The 14,356-nt window shown below is 40.5% G+C and overlaps 1 protein-coding gene across 2 annotated transcripts in view; it reads right to left on the bottom strand.

Annotated features, from left to right (window-relative positions):
* The window catches only part of LAMA1 (laminin subunit alpha 1), a 168,552-nt gene that overhangs the window by 22,679 nt on the left and 131,517 nt on the right, over positions 1 to 14,356 (bottom strand). For both annotated transcript variants that reach the window (XM_053902399.1, XM_053902400.1), the window contains exons 42-48: positions 12,652 to 12,768; positions 10,920 to 11,102; positions 10,118 to 10,272; positions 8,482 to 8,625; positions 7,354 to 7,487; positions 6,095 to 6,245; positions 5,210 to 5,334 (exon numbers count right to left, since the gene is read on the bottom strand). In XM_053902399.1, coding sequence (XP_053758374.1) covers positions 5,210 to 5,334; positions 6,095 to 6,245; positions 7,354 to 7,487; positions 8,482 to 8,625; positions 10,118 to 10,272; positions 10,920 to 11,102; positions 12,652 to 12,768 — 1,009 coding nt within the window. The remainder of the gene's footprint in view (positions 1 to 5,209; positions 5,335 to 6,094; positions 6,246 to 7,353; positions 7,488 to 8,481; positions 8,626 to 10,117; positions 10,273 to 10,919; positions 11,103 to 12,651; positions 12,769 to 14,356) is intronic.

Here is a 14,356-nt window from a genome sequence, read left to right as displayed (position 1 = left end):
CCTTTCTTAATTCCAAAGCTTTCAGAGTAGTTTTTATATTAGCATGTTATCACCCTCTGCTGGTTTTAACTAATACTAAACTGGAGTAATGATGGAAAACCCAATCTACATCAATGTAGCAGAAGGACCACTGCAAAAAAAAATCACTGACATATATATATATATATATATGTGTATATATATATATATATATATATGTATATATATATATATTACATAAATATATAAATAAATAAATATATATATATATATCAAAAATCTGCGGGATGAACTTAGAACAAAGTTATTTAATACAGACCTCAGTACTTCCCAGGTGAGTGTTTTCTGGTCTTTCCCACACCTCAAAAGGCTGACTTTACGCTTTAATTACAAAGTAAGCTTATCTGGAACATGTCCTAATAGGTTTAAAAAATGTTTCTGGGCTTCAGAGTGAAACTTGGACTTTGATGTGTTTGGGGTAGGAATTTGTACTTCTCCCAGTGGAATAAGCAAACTCAGTGCCGTATCTCCAAGCAGGACAAGTAACCCAACGGTGACACCGTTTCCATCCACAGAACATAGCGGTGCTTTGTGAAACCTGGGGTTTCAAACTGATAGCTTCCCACAGTCCAGTTTTTTCTAAAGATTGCTGTCTTTCGACCTCTTTCAGGAAGTGTATATAACTTAAAGGAAATGCACTCTGCGTAAAGAAACTATAGACAGATAACCATATGGTTTCACTCTTATGTGGATCCTGAGAAACTTAACAGAAACCCATGGGGGAGGGGAAGGGAAAAAAAAAAAAAAGAGGTTAGAGTGGAAGAGAGCCAAAGCATAAGAGACTCTTAAAAACTGAGAACTGAGGGTTGATGGGGGGTGGGAGAGAGGGGTGGGTGGGTGATGGGTATTGAGGAGGGCACCTTTTGGGATGAGCACTGGGTGTTGTATGGAAACCAATTTGACAATAAACTCCATATATTGAAAAAAAAAAAAAAAAACCAACATCCGACTTCGGCTCAGAAAAACAAAAAAAAGAAACTATGGCTTAATTCTCTGTTATTTAATTCCTAAAGCTGTGACTTCCTACAAGCATGTTCCATTGCTCTAGCTCTTGGCTGACCAGTTTCATGGGGTTAAGGATGCGGACTCTAGAACCAGATTGCTGGGGTTCAAATCCCAGTCCTTCAATTTACTAGCTGTGCGAACTTGGAGAAGTTACCTAATGTCTCTGCGCTTCATTCTTTTCATCTATAAAATAAGGAAAACAATAGCAGCTCTCAGGAAAGCTGTGCATGACTTAATAGATGTCAAGTTCTCTAGACAGTGCTTGGCACTTGTATGTTCAGTACATTTAGCTCTGATGATTCTGCTTTGTTCAGAGGTCCCTGAAGGGCTGCCATTTTGCCTCTTAAAACCTGAACCTCAAAAATTAAGTACCTTTTTAAAGAGCACACCCAAGAAAATAGTGAAACCAGGTTTCAAACAGAACTCCAGAAATCTGTCTTGTTCCGCTGCACACACCCTCTCCTTCCCCAGAACTCCTGAGTTCTCTGTTCTCAAGAATGTGGACTCTCTACTTCTGGCTTCTCTCCATCAGCAGGGCCTGCCCCAATGAGGCAGCAAAAAGAGGGGTGCATTCAAATGAACCGACCTGTGAATGCACGTCTTCGGAGGTTCTTGACCCGGGGTCAGTGACACACTTCTGGGGCTTGCCCCCTTGTGGGTCAGGCTTCCATTCTATAACCATGAGGCCCAGGTGCCTGATCGCAGGTGGGCCACAGGAAGGCAGCTCCAGGCCCCTGCCCAGACAAGAGGCCCCGGGACAAATGAAAGCAGGGTTGGCAAGAGCACTTTACGGAGAGCTCTGTTCCAGACCCAGCAATTCCAGGTGAGAGTCCTGTAGTCAGGCAGGCCTAGAGAGACACTCTCCCTCCCCAGCCCTCAGCCCTGTGAGCCTTAAAGAATGACTAGGCCTCTGGTCCGAGCTCTCACTCGTGACAGGGGTAATACCTACTGTGGTACCATCAGCACTCTGGGCAGCTGTTATGAGAGTGAGTGGGGTAGCACCTCGGCCCAGGCCTAAGATGCTGCTTCACCTGTCACCTCCTCCTGCCACAGCACAGAGTACTTTCTCTGTGCTTTCATATGGCTCTCTCTCCTATACACCAGGAGATGTTGGAGGAGATGAACGCATGTGACTGACGTTGACCTTGCCAGCACCTAGAAGAGTACCCTGAACGCAGGTGACTGACCTATCCCAAAGGTCAGCTACACAGCCTATCACAACATCCACTCGTAACTAATACAAGAATAAAGTCCTGTTAATTAAATAAACAGGTTTTTTTCCCATATTTAGGTGAAAACTGTTAGAATCCATGGTTTCTTTTGTAATATCCTTTAAGAATTTAAGAGATTGTTCATAATTATTAACATACATTGATAGCATATAAAGAAGTGTAAATATATCCAACGAGGAATAAAACAAAAAATTCAATTCATTTAGTTGGTAATAGAAGTAAAAGTTAGGGGCGCCTCAGTCGGTTAAGCGGCCGACTTCGGCTCAGGTCATGATCTCGCCGTCCGTGAGTTCGAGCCCCGCGTCAGGATCTGTGCTGACAGCTCAGAGCCTGGAGCCTGTTTCAGATTCTGTGTCTCCCTCTCTCTGACCCTCCCCTGTTCATGCTCTGTCTCTCCCTGTCTCAAAAATAAAATGTTAAAAAAAAATTTTTTAAATAAAAAAATAAAAAATAAATGAAAAAATATAAGTCAAAGTTACAGGTAAATGTTTCTATTGAGAAAATTATTTTAGTAAATCTAAAGGACATCAGTTGACCACACTAATGATTTAAAACGGCAGGTTACACGCAGAGGTCCAAAGCACACTGAATTCTAATCACTGGTCTGCTAAAATTGATTCATTTACTAGAATTAGTTTGTTAATTCTTTGAGCTCAAGTCTTTGTCTAATAGGTAGGGATGGTTGCCTAAAATGAAGACAATTCAGTTTACAAATACAGAAAGCATCAGCTGTGTCTGTCTCAGCACTTGCCATGGTATGTGTTCTATGGAACACCAGCAACTCTGGAATGCTGCTTTTTAAAAAGTTTGGGATCAAGTGAGTTTGGGAATGGTGCAACTCCAGCCCATATCAAGGACAGGGTTACTGCACGTTCGCACATTAGAGGCTCTGGATGCCTCACAATCAGGAAATGTACTTAAATCATTTAACACACTGTTTCCCAAACATTTATGGTCAGGACACATCTGACACCCCCACTTTAAGAAAGTATTTATTAATATCCTATCAAACTAGTATTCTTTAAAAAAAACACACAACATACTTTAGAAGTGGTAGTCAGTATAAGAATAGCCAGTTGATTTGTTCAGTGCCCAGAAAAACATTTAATCAAAACTTTAAGCTAATGAGTCAGTCTGACCCTAAGGTTCAGCTGGGTGGTCAGCCTTCCAGCAAAAAAGCCAGTTCCAGGACATGCGTCGGGAGGGTGGTGGCACCTGCCAGTCCCTCCCGAGTTTGGAGCAACCTTCCTCTTTCCCCGGAGGTCCAGGTTGGGTAGACATGCAGGGGGAAGGCAGATCTCAGAAGAAAACGAGTGCCCACACAGAAAATTGACTTCCTCCCCAACAAAAGAAAAGAGCTAGCAATCATCAGATTCACTCATTGCTACAGTTTAAGGTCAGCGGTTTTAAGATAACGTTGAAAATGGCAGGTGAAATTGGGGATACTGTAAACAGCTAAAGCATAGGAGGACATTTTCCATATTAGAAATTTTCCATCTCTGTTAAGACTTTCCTTTCTACAAGTAAGATTAATGATCTGGGGTCAATGTGGGGCCCAGAGGTCCAGGGGCCAGAACATTTTTCAAGTTCGAATCACTATTGCTGGGGAAATGTCCCTGCTAGAGAAAAAGCATGAGGAAAATGTGATGGGGAGTTCTCTGCTCCCAGAGTTCTAGAGCCAGTGCCATTACCTCACTAGGTAATATCATTTTTTATTATATTTGCCAATTACAGAACCTCTGGTTTTCACATGCTTATTGTCAAGAAAATAACAGACATTTATCTAAAAAGCAGTGGATTATCACTGCAGAAAGATCAGAGGGAAACAGTCTCAAATTCATTGAGTATTTTCACATACATCATGCTAGGTGTTCATCACCCCACTTTTGGGAGGTAAGACAAACATGATTACCATTTTCCTTTTCTGAAAGAAGAAATCAAATCTCCACAAAGTAAGTGACTTACTACAAAGTCACCAAGAGGGAGTTTGGTAGGAGAGGGAGCCTGAGTAAGTTAGATTCCAAAGCTATTTTTTTTTTTTTTTTTTTCAGAAGGTTCCAATAACCAAGCTTCTGGTCATGACTTTGAAAGCAAGCTGAGTCAGGGGAAAGTAGCAAAGAAAAGGCTCAAACCACAAAATCCCAAGCTCTGAGCCCTAAGAGAAAACAGATCTGACAGTAACAAAATGAAAACTCGCCCACAAGTTTCCAAATGTAATGGGAGTTGCTTCCAACTGATCTTGTCACAGCTCACTGTTAATTACAGATATCTATCTAGACAGAGCAGCCCATTAGATGACAGAATCCTATCAGATGTTTCAGTTCTCTAATGGCAAAGGCAATCTATTGTCTTAATTACTGAAGTGCTAGAAAACAGGTCTTGTACATTTACGAAACTGCAATTACCTTTTTAGAAAGTAATGCAGGGAGTGTTGAGCTCAGTGGGCTTGTTATTAAATGCCTGCTGTTACATTAATACCTGCAAGACGATTTTAGGTAGTTGTTCTCCATTGCCAAATGCATTTAATTTCTAGAATTTTAGAATTTAAGAATAGGAAAGTACTTATCCATAAAATCTGACAGCACAAAGAAAAGTCTTATCCTTGGAGGTATTTTCAAAGTAAAGACACACAGGGATTTACCTAAGACTTTGCTGTGGCTCTCTGAGACAGAAGGTTGTTGGAGAGGATGTCTGATGCTTCTCAATTTTATGATCCATGATGAAAAAGCATATGGCACAGTGAAAACAGTACTTTTTAGAGGTTAAAAATGATACGCAAACTTCTGTTAGTAAAGGACCTACATCACATCCTTAGCGGTGAGATGTCCGATATCACAGACTCTGTACCACCCATGATGTATGTGCTCGTGAATCCTCTAAGCAGCTGCCAGATGTTAATAACATACTGTGTGTTAGATTATAGGGCATGTTACCTTCCGAAGCAGCCGTGGCACTTGCCCTCCCGTTCAACATAGTTCCACAGGCCGATGGACTGTCCGTTCAAGAAGGCCTCTCCCATGCAGCCTTTAAAATGAGTAACCTTCACAGCAGGAGACTTCTAATATAAACAAGCAAACCAAGCACAGCCCACACGTATCAGAAGGAAAGGAGTAAATTCTCTATGTGCACAAAACTCCGTCCTAGGAGCTCAAATCTAACAGATCCAAATTTTGAGAAAGCAACATCCAGAAAAAAGGCCAGGTTGGAATCACTGAATTTCCTTCCGATTATTAAGTAGGATCCTAGAATGAGTGACAACCTGACAGGATCTTAAAGATCACCTCGGTTACCAGGATCCCTGGAGAGAAGCCCCTTTCACAGACGAGGAAACAGAGGCTCAGAGCATGTCAGGTGTGAGGGTCTGGCTGGAAGGAGACCCTTACTCTCATTTCGGAGCACTGAACCAAGTAAGTCCAGGTGACTGAACTTTATTCAGTAAAGGGATAACAGGTATAATAAAATACATACCATAGGCTCCTGTGCTAAACACTAATTAGCATTATTCTACCACTAGAGTTTAGAATAGCAATAAGGGAAACTACAGAAATTAAGGTGGAATATTGAATTTCCTGTTTGAGTATTGGAAAAGAAATTCAAATAGCAAAATGAACCACTGGCTTCTTTTCCATTTATGCTATTTATCCAGCAGGATCCTTTGCTTTCTAAAACCAGCCCACTCTGCAAATTTACTGTCATTAAGCAAAATGATAGAAACAAAAAATATTCATCTGCCTAAGAGATACTCAATAACTTGAACATTAATTTTATATACAGATAAAAGCAATCAGTCCTGTACAGATGAACATTCCGAATGTTACCTTGATCTGTCCTCCAAGCCCTCCAACAAACATTAGTGTTGAATTGTTTATATCCAGAACTTTAGCTGTCCCAGGGGATTTACTTGTTTTTGTTGATGGCTTTTGGGTTGCACTCATTTCCTTTACACTCAATGAACCAATGTTTCCAAATCTATAAGAGTCACAAAGAATTGCAAAAAGAATACTTTCAGAATTCCAAGCCCCTCCACGTACATACACATCTGTTTATAACATAGCCTTTAGGTGTTTCTCCCCACAGTCCCTGGGCGGCTCCCACTGGTCTCCCTCGCCCAGTCTTGCCCACTTTGCCCCCAGTTTACTCCCAAGCTCTTGTGAAGTAGGTCTTCTAAATCATATACATTTCCTCGTGCTTAAGACAGTTCTAGAAAACAAGTTAAATTATATACAATAAAACCTTGGTTTGCAAGCATCATTGTTCCAGAAACATGCTTGTAATCCAAAAGCACTGGTATATCAAAGCAAATTCAAGAACCGTCAGCCCACTTGTGATCATGTCATGTTCAGTGTCACATACTACTCGTATTACAAGACGTCACTCGTTTATCAAGTTCAAATTTATTAGAAATGTTTGTTCATCTTGTGGAACGCTTGCAGAATAAGTTACTCGCAATGCAAGGTTTTAGTGTATCTGAAACAGTCCACTGCCTTCAGTATTGCTGCATATCTATAAATAACAAAGCAAAAGACAGAAATTTCCAGCCATAACACACCATCAACAATACACTGTAATATTATAGAAAAGCAAAATGATACACCTAAAGCTGCTTAAAAGGAGTTACCTCTGGAGAGGGGCTTTACAAGGGAGAGTTTTGCTTTGGGTCTGAATTTTAAGAAACCACATTCTCCACCTGGATCCTTGCGTTCTGTCCTCTATGTGTGCACACCACACCCACCAACCACGTGGCATTTCTACCCTGCTGCCTCCCACCCCTCTCTTCAAGGAAGAACACAATTTACTGGGTTGGCTGCCTCAGATTTAGACCAAACGTCCTAAAAGTAACATAAACTTTTAACTTTTACTTCTTTTGATTGTTGACTTTGGTAACAGTTTACTTCTTCTGTAAAAATAATAATAGTAATAAAAAGTCCTTATTTCTGTAATGTAAACCAACTATATTTGGCTGCAGTCTGACTTCCCAGAAGTTTCAAAGACAATTACATAAGGTGACAAACACATTACAAATTTATAAGGTACAGTTTTAAGAAAAGAGATGCTTGGAGAGCACTTTCTCCACTACCTGGTTACATAGATACTGTGCCATTTGTTGTCGTCAGCTCGGAAGTCTGGAAATTCCAACCGTGTAGACCCGGAGCCCATATCCCAGAGAAAGGCCACCTTCCCTCGCCGCATCTCCACTGCCAGGAAATCAGACTGGGGTGCGGGCATGAGTTGGGATGAGTTTATGTGCCAGACTGTTTGCATGACTCCCTACAGCATTTTCTCTATTCTTAAAAACAAACAAGCAAAAAAACCTGTCTTTTGTCTTTAAATGTTCATCTCCCTGGAGCTGGAGCATGACTCAGAGCATGGAAGACAGTAGCCACTGTTGGACATGAGTGCCCCACCACCCTGGCCCACCAGCATGGCCTTCCACAATGCCTTCCATAAAGTTCCCCCAAGAAATCTCCCGGGGGGTCACCAGCAGCCTACAAGGAGCATGAGGGAAGGCACTGTACTTATCTGCTCACTCTGAAAAGGCAATACACGAACATGAAACACACAGCAAGATAGAAGCCATGAAATCCCACATCACAGACTTGCATGTGTTCGGCACCTCAGCTCCAAAGAAGATGTTTTAGAATTTGTGCTTGTTAATATTTTCTGCTCTAATACCCCCTCCAAAGGTTCTGACCCACACATTCCCACTGGTATAGCCAAAGGTATCAGTGGTCTTCCACAGGGGACTTGCCTTCTGGGAACTACCAGAATGGTGGGTTGAAGAGCTTGGGGGAGGCTGGATAATTCGGATATGCCCCTTAGGGTGCTCTCCTCCACTCCTGGTAAACACCACCAAGATCGATTTTACAGACCCAATGCTAGACTCAGTGGCTGAAGAGGCTGCAGAAGACATAGGAAATTCTACCCCATAGCTAGCAATTAAGATGGCAGAGGGGAGAGCCCTCTCTCCTCAATACCACGGTCCTCCTCGTAGGCATTCAGTTTTGTACTGGGTGTTTTAATCTGATGCCACCAGTTCAGCAAATGCTGATTAGTTTCCTTAGAAGAATTAGTGATTTCACCAAGGCCCTATTTTTTTTTTTTTCATAAAAGAAAAAAACCAAAAAAACAAAAAAACCCCTGCCGATTCAGAAAATATACATGTTCATAAGAGATTCATTGTTGCTTTCGGCAGGTACACACTCACACTGGTGCTGCTCCCGAGGTAGAAGAGAAGGTTATCGGGTTCACTTGTCTTAACATTTAGTGTTAAGGTGTTATAGTTAGTAGAAGAAATCTGAGGCTGGTAGGCCCGGACACAATCTCTGTCTGCAGACACAGCGACTTTAATCTGTAAAAGGAAAGGGGAAGTGTCCTAATCACTTAGTGACTCATGCTGGCAGCATGCCAAGAGTTCAAAAGTGCTGCTTCCTAACAGACTTTCACTGTTTGGCAGGTTTCCTCTCTTGATGATGCGTCACGTTTTGGGTTTCATAAAGTGAGAAATCTGGTGGTGATGAAAATTAGTTCATTTGGTGAACTATTTAACTACTAAAAAATCACTCTTGAAGTTTTAAGAGTATCTTATGTTGGAAAGAGTCTCACTCATGTGAGATTTAATTCCTTAACCCAAGGAGCTTCTCCAGTTCACCTTGGCATTTTTACACCACGCGGGGAGGATATTTGATAATCGTCTGACAAATAAATGAAGGGATAATCTATTTATACATTCAGCAAATACTTATAGAGAAATTTTTGTCCTTACTACATATTTAAGTATTTGCATATATTTCTTATATTAATCTTAAGATTATGGGTTTGTATTAACCAGAGCATTTGGAAATATCTATCAGGCTTGCATTTATTTGGTAACTTTAATTGAAATAAATAGAAACCAGAGCCCAGGTCAACCTACAGCCCTTTTCCAATCACAAGGCCACCCGAAGGAAGGAGAATTCAAGATTCCAGAACTTTTTCTTAACTAGAAGGGTTCAGGCAGAAGAGCATGAGACCAGAGGTCACATTTATCCTCTATAAATCCCCAGTAGTGTGACAACTGCATATTTTGTTGAAAGTATTATTATTTCCCTGAAATGCCTCTCCTTTAGAGCACAACCAGTGCCATGTGCTATGGATGCCTGTAAAACATTTTCTCACATTCGTACTTTTCCAGCTATCAAGTGTTTTTTGCATTTAGTGACCTGGATTTGTGTGTGTTTAGAGTGTTTTGTTGGACTGACTCCTGGAGGATGAGGCTCATAGTGCGCAAACGTTCTGAAAAGTACTCGGATTATTAACACCAGGTTGGTTAAATGATGGCAATAATACCATACTCAGCCACTGAAACTTAGATGTAAACACTTTGACCACGTGCTCTACCGCTAATAGTTATAAATTGATACATCTAGGCTACAATTATAAATCTCCATACAGACATGAGATCTCTTTGCTAACAACATTTTGAACCATGTTGAATAAAGCAAAAAAAAAAAAAAAAAAAAACACACAGAAAATGAGACTAATTAAGTAGTATATTTAAATATACTGTCTGGGGCAGGAAAGAAGGTATTTTTGAGACACGGCACAGGCACATACATGAAAGTCGTAAGTTGCCCCTGAAAAAATATATGTATGTATTTAGGTAAATATGCTTAACATAAAGTTTTAAATATACTGCAGACAAGGCTGTGAGAAATCTGAGATATAAGAGCTGAATCAGTGGAAGTCCAGGAGACCAGTGTGACAGTCACCTCCTCCACAGGAGTTCCCCAAGTCCTGGAGTTATCAAGAGCTCCAGCTATAGGATGGCCACATCCCCAAGAGCCACAGAAGCCCACACTCACAGAAGCTGCTTGTTTCCGGGCCTGGCTGATCAGCAATTTGATTTCTGATAGGTTTCTGCTCAGGTTCTCTTCTAGTATCTTCAGAGGCTTCAACCGATCAAATAAAAGGCTGGCTTGTGTTTCTGCATCTTTAACTCTTCTTCCAGCTAGCAGAGCTAACAAGTTCAAGGTGGCAAAGAAGTTGGTGGTAGGGTGAAAACCAGAGAAATTAGTTCTTCATTACCAGTGCACTGGATCAAATAGAATATTCTAGTAATGAAATCCTTGAAATTTTGCTAACTACAGTTGACCTTTGAACAACGCAGGGGTTGAGGCACTCAAACCCTATGCTGTTGCAAATCTGTAAAACTTTTGACTCCCCCAAAACTTAACTAGGAATAGCCTACAGTTGACTGGAAGCCTTACTGATAACACAGATAATCAAATAGCACGTTTTATATGTTACCTGTATTTTATACTGTATTCTTACAGTAAAGTAAGAATAAATAAAGCTGAAGAAAATGTTATTATGAAAATCATAAGGAAAATATATTTTCAGTACCTATATTTATCGAGTCTGTATAATGGACCCACACATTCAAAGGTTCAACTGTATATGTTCAAAGGTCAACTGTATATGAAAAATGCACCGGCAACAGGCAATACCCAAGGCCCTTCTCTTTCTTTATAAATGCAAATCTAGATATCAGTGCATTTTTATTCTTTAGGAATTCTGTTTGTGAACAAGACACCATTGTGCACCTGGCCAGTTCGAAATCTCACGATGCAGACTCTCCTAATGGGAAGGGAGACTGTAACGTACTGGTCATTGAAGAGTCCTGCAGAAGTTTGTTTGTTTCTTGTAAGGCGGCATTAACCCTGGACAAGCCAGTTGATGTATTCAACAGCTCCTTGCTCAATCCCACAACCTTCTTTAGGGTGCTTGCAGCGCTCCGATTTGCAGATGAGGCCAGCTCTTTGATTTTGGCTCCTTTGTCTCTGACACCTGAAATAAATGTATATGCAAGCATGCATTTCAGTGATTATACGTGGAGAAAACCATAAACCACAATAAATGTAACTTTACATGGAAACCTGTTACAGTGTTTCTTACTGGCTGCTGAACACAAAATGGGGCTTCCGGTTTTTAAAGGCAGTATTAAGGCTGCATATCACAATGCCTTACTGCTCCCTTTGAGGGACAAATGAAATAATCTTGGTAACAATCCTCTGTACTGAAATTTTAGTACATAGAGAGATCATGACAACACCTGCTAATTGCCATGTGCTCAGCATCTTCTATGTTTAATAAGCTACACTTCTTTCTTTGGTCTCCCTTCTATCCGTCCCTTCTCATATTCTTTAAACCTTTCTTCGGATCCCTCTGTGTGTGGATAAGAAGGTTAGGGAGTTTAAACTTGTAGGTGAGATGGGCGTGTGGCAGGCTAGAGGAAGTGATATCTGCCCACAGTGTCAACTGGCTACGAGACATAACAGCAGAGTAAAGACTAAATGGTCACAATCAGTAAGGTGGAATTTAGTTATTCTAGAAAATCTGGGTGATGTATTTTTTTTTAAAAAAAGGCACTAGTATTCATTTTTAAAGTATTCAATCACAAATGGGACAAATATTAACACTAGAAGAAGGCCAATAAAGAGTAGACAGGTTTCTTTTGACTCTTGTGGCAACTTTTCTGCAAGTCTGAAATTATTTCCAAATAAAAAGATATTTTTAAGTGTTTAATCGACATACATCATGCATCCTTGAAGGAAGGGAGGGAGGGAGGAGGGAGGGAAGGGGAGGAAGGAAGGAAGAACTGTCCAGATCAGAAAATTCTCCAATGACTTAAGGTTATAAGTCAGTCCAAAGCGCCCCAAGCCCAGGTCCCCACAGTAATCCTCGTGTTTACAAGGTGAACCAGCAGAAAGAACTCTAGAGTTGTTAAGGCATCTTGTAAGACTTCTTAAGAAAAAAAGAGAAGGCTGAAGGAATGTAAGTAATGCATTGCAGCAGGATTCACTTGTATTACACTTTTAAAAAGTTATCCTATTTCAAATTTTAATGAATAGTGCATTTCCAAACCATCAATATTAAAGTGATTTATGAGCTTATTTTAGAATGCTTTATTGCCTCGTGAAGGAAGATTACCAAGCAAGAGTTCTTTAATTGCCCACATTTATAATGAATCTAGCATTTTCCCTTAAAGCAGGAACATTCCCCTTCTTGCTGACTTCTCTGAATGACCCTTTCATTTAAGGGATGTGTCAAGCTCATTTTAAAAGTCAGCAATTCGTATGCTAACATAAAGTCTCCCAAGGCTTTTGTTTTTCAGAGTGTAATTGTAGCATTTCAATGCAAGCGTTCTGGAATTATTTCAAAAATAGTCCTCTTCCTTTCCAAATCATACTCCTCTGCAAGTAAAAACTCTATCAATCTTGGTCTCCTCTTGAGCGAGGGCTCTTAATCAGACTCATGGCAGGACTTCCTCATGCTCAGGTGTAATGGTTTTGAAATGAGAAAATATTAATTAAATCAAGAACCCCTTTCCACTTACCTTCAGGGAATGCTCTAAGGATGGAGAGTGATTCATTGGTCCGCCTAGTAATTGTATGAGCATTCTCTTGAAATCTCTTTGCTGTATTTTTCAATTTACTCAGTTCCAATGTGATACCTATTTAAAGGGGGAAAAGTGTCCTTTTTTTTGGGTTGGCTACTCAAAGGTGCCTAGGCAACAGTTTCATTTTTCACTCAGATCTGTCTACAGAATCAACAGCTTTCTACGGAGACCCCCAACATTGAAATTTTTCCCAAAAGACTTAGCATCACTCATTAGAGAAATTAAGGGTGTTTTTTGCTTGCTTGATCATTTTTTCTATTTTGCTTGTTGCCCTTCTTCCTAATATTTCTTCTTAAATTGCATGTCCAATTAAATTAGAGCTCAAGGTGAAGACTTGTGTTTAAATCACTCAATCTTGATCACTCACTGACTTCCCGTCCACACCTCAATCTTGTCCACGTCTCTCCTCTGGGTTATAAAACCTCAGACATAGTCCTGCCCTGGAATCTTCCCCAGTTGCTCCCCACCATGCTTCCCTGGGGGAATGACCCTCCCCTTCCTGCACTCTGTCGCCATCCAACAGGTAGGAGACTCAGCCTCCTTCAAGTCTGATCAAAGCTGTGGGATCAAAGCTTTTACTTCTAATATTTCTGTTCACTGTTCATAATACACAATCACATCTTGATTCTGGACACAGCGTTAAAAAATGAATTACGGATAAAATCCTTGATGAACACGATGGTTCTGCTTAAGATTTTAATTGCCAGAAAATTCATTATTTGGTGGCCTGTGAAATACCTTTGGCTGTGTAAATGGAAACCACAGCCCATCAACACTGATGCTAGAGTTTGTGTTTAATGTGCTTTATGATCCAGCATTAGGAACTTTCTCTACCGTGAGATGACAACATAAATTTTAAATAGTGTCACTCACAGAGAAACAAAAATATGTGCACATCCATGCCCCTGGCTCATACAGCTATGGGAGCCAGTACTGGGCATGGCAGTGGTCTGAGGGGTATGAGCTTTGTTTACAGCCCACCATTTACTCCTACAGGAAAAGACTTGGTGTTTTTGATATATTAGAAGATATTCAGGTGAAAGTGTATGTGATAAAACTCCTCTGTTTCTCTTACACAGCAGGTTCCTGCTGCCATTTTGTGTTGTGCTTACTGGATAGCTCTTGATACGTGCCAAATAATTGTTTACTGAAACCCTCAGGAAAAACTAACCACATGGGTATTTTTTATAAAATTATGATTTAATTCAGTAATGACTTGAGAAGCGACCATGAGTCTAACGTTACATTAGCTCTGCCTGGCAAAAGTGCCAAAGAAGCATATACCACACACAGTACGACTCTTCATGAACCTGCAAAACAGTGTGAGATGAAGAGAGGAGGCCCTGAAGCCAAAGAGAACTTGACAGACGCTGTGAAACGGTGACAGCTCATGAGCTAAAGCCACGAGTGGAGGATTTAGTTACCAAAGAAGGCTTAACAAGCCTATGGAAGGTTAGAGGTGCCCGCACATTAAGAGACGGCACTAAAATAAAAGTTTAAAAATAAATAAAACTTAAATTATAATATGACGTTCCTACATCAGAAAATGGGCATGTCACGGTGACAAAGAAGCGTTCACTTTCAAATTCCTCCAGGAGCGGAGAATGTTCCAGCAGTATGCTCAGAAAAGCGTTTGTATTCA

This window comes from Panthera pardus, unplaced genomic scaffold, assembly GCF_024362965.1.
Source record: "Panthera pardus isolate Hobbes unplaced genomic scaffold, ASM2436296v1 HiC_scaffold_15, whole genome shotgun sequence".
NCBI classification, from domain to species: Eukaryota; Metazoa; Chordata; class Mammalia; order Carnivora; family Felidae; genus Panthera; species Panthera pardus.
Note: the sequence above shows the minus strand (reverse complement) of the source record. Positions and strands in the feature narration are given on the sequence as shown.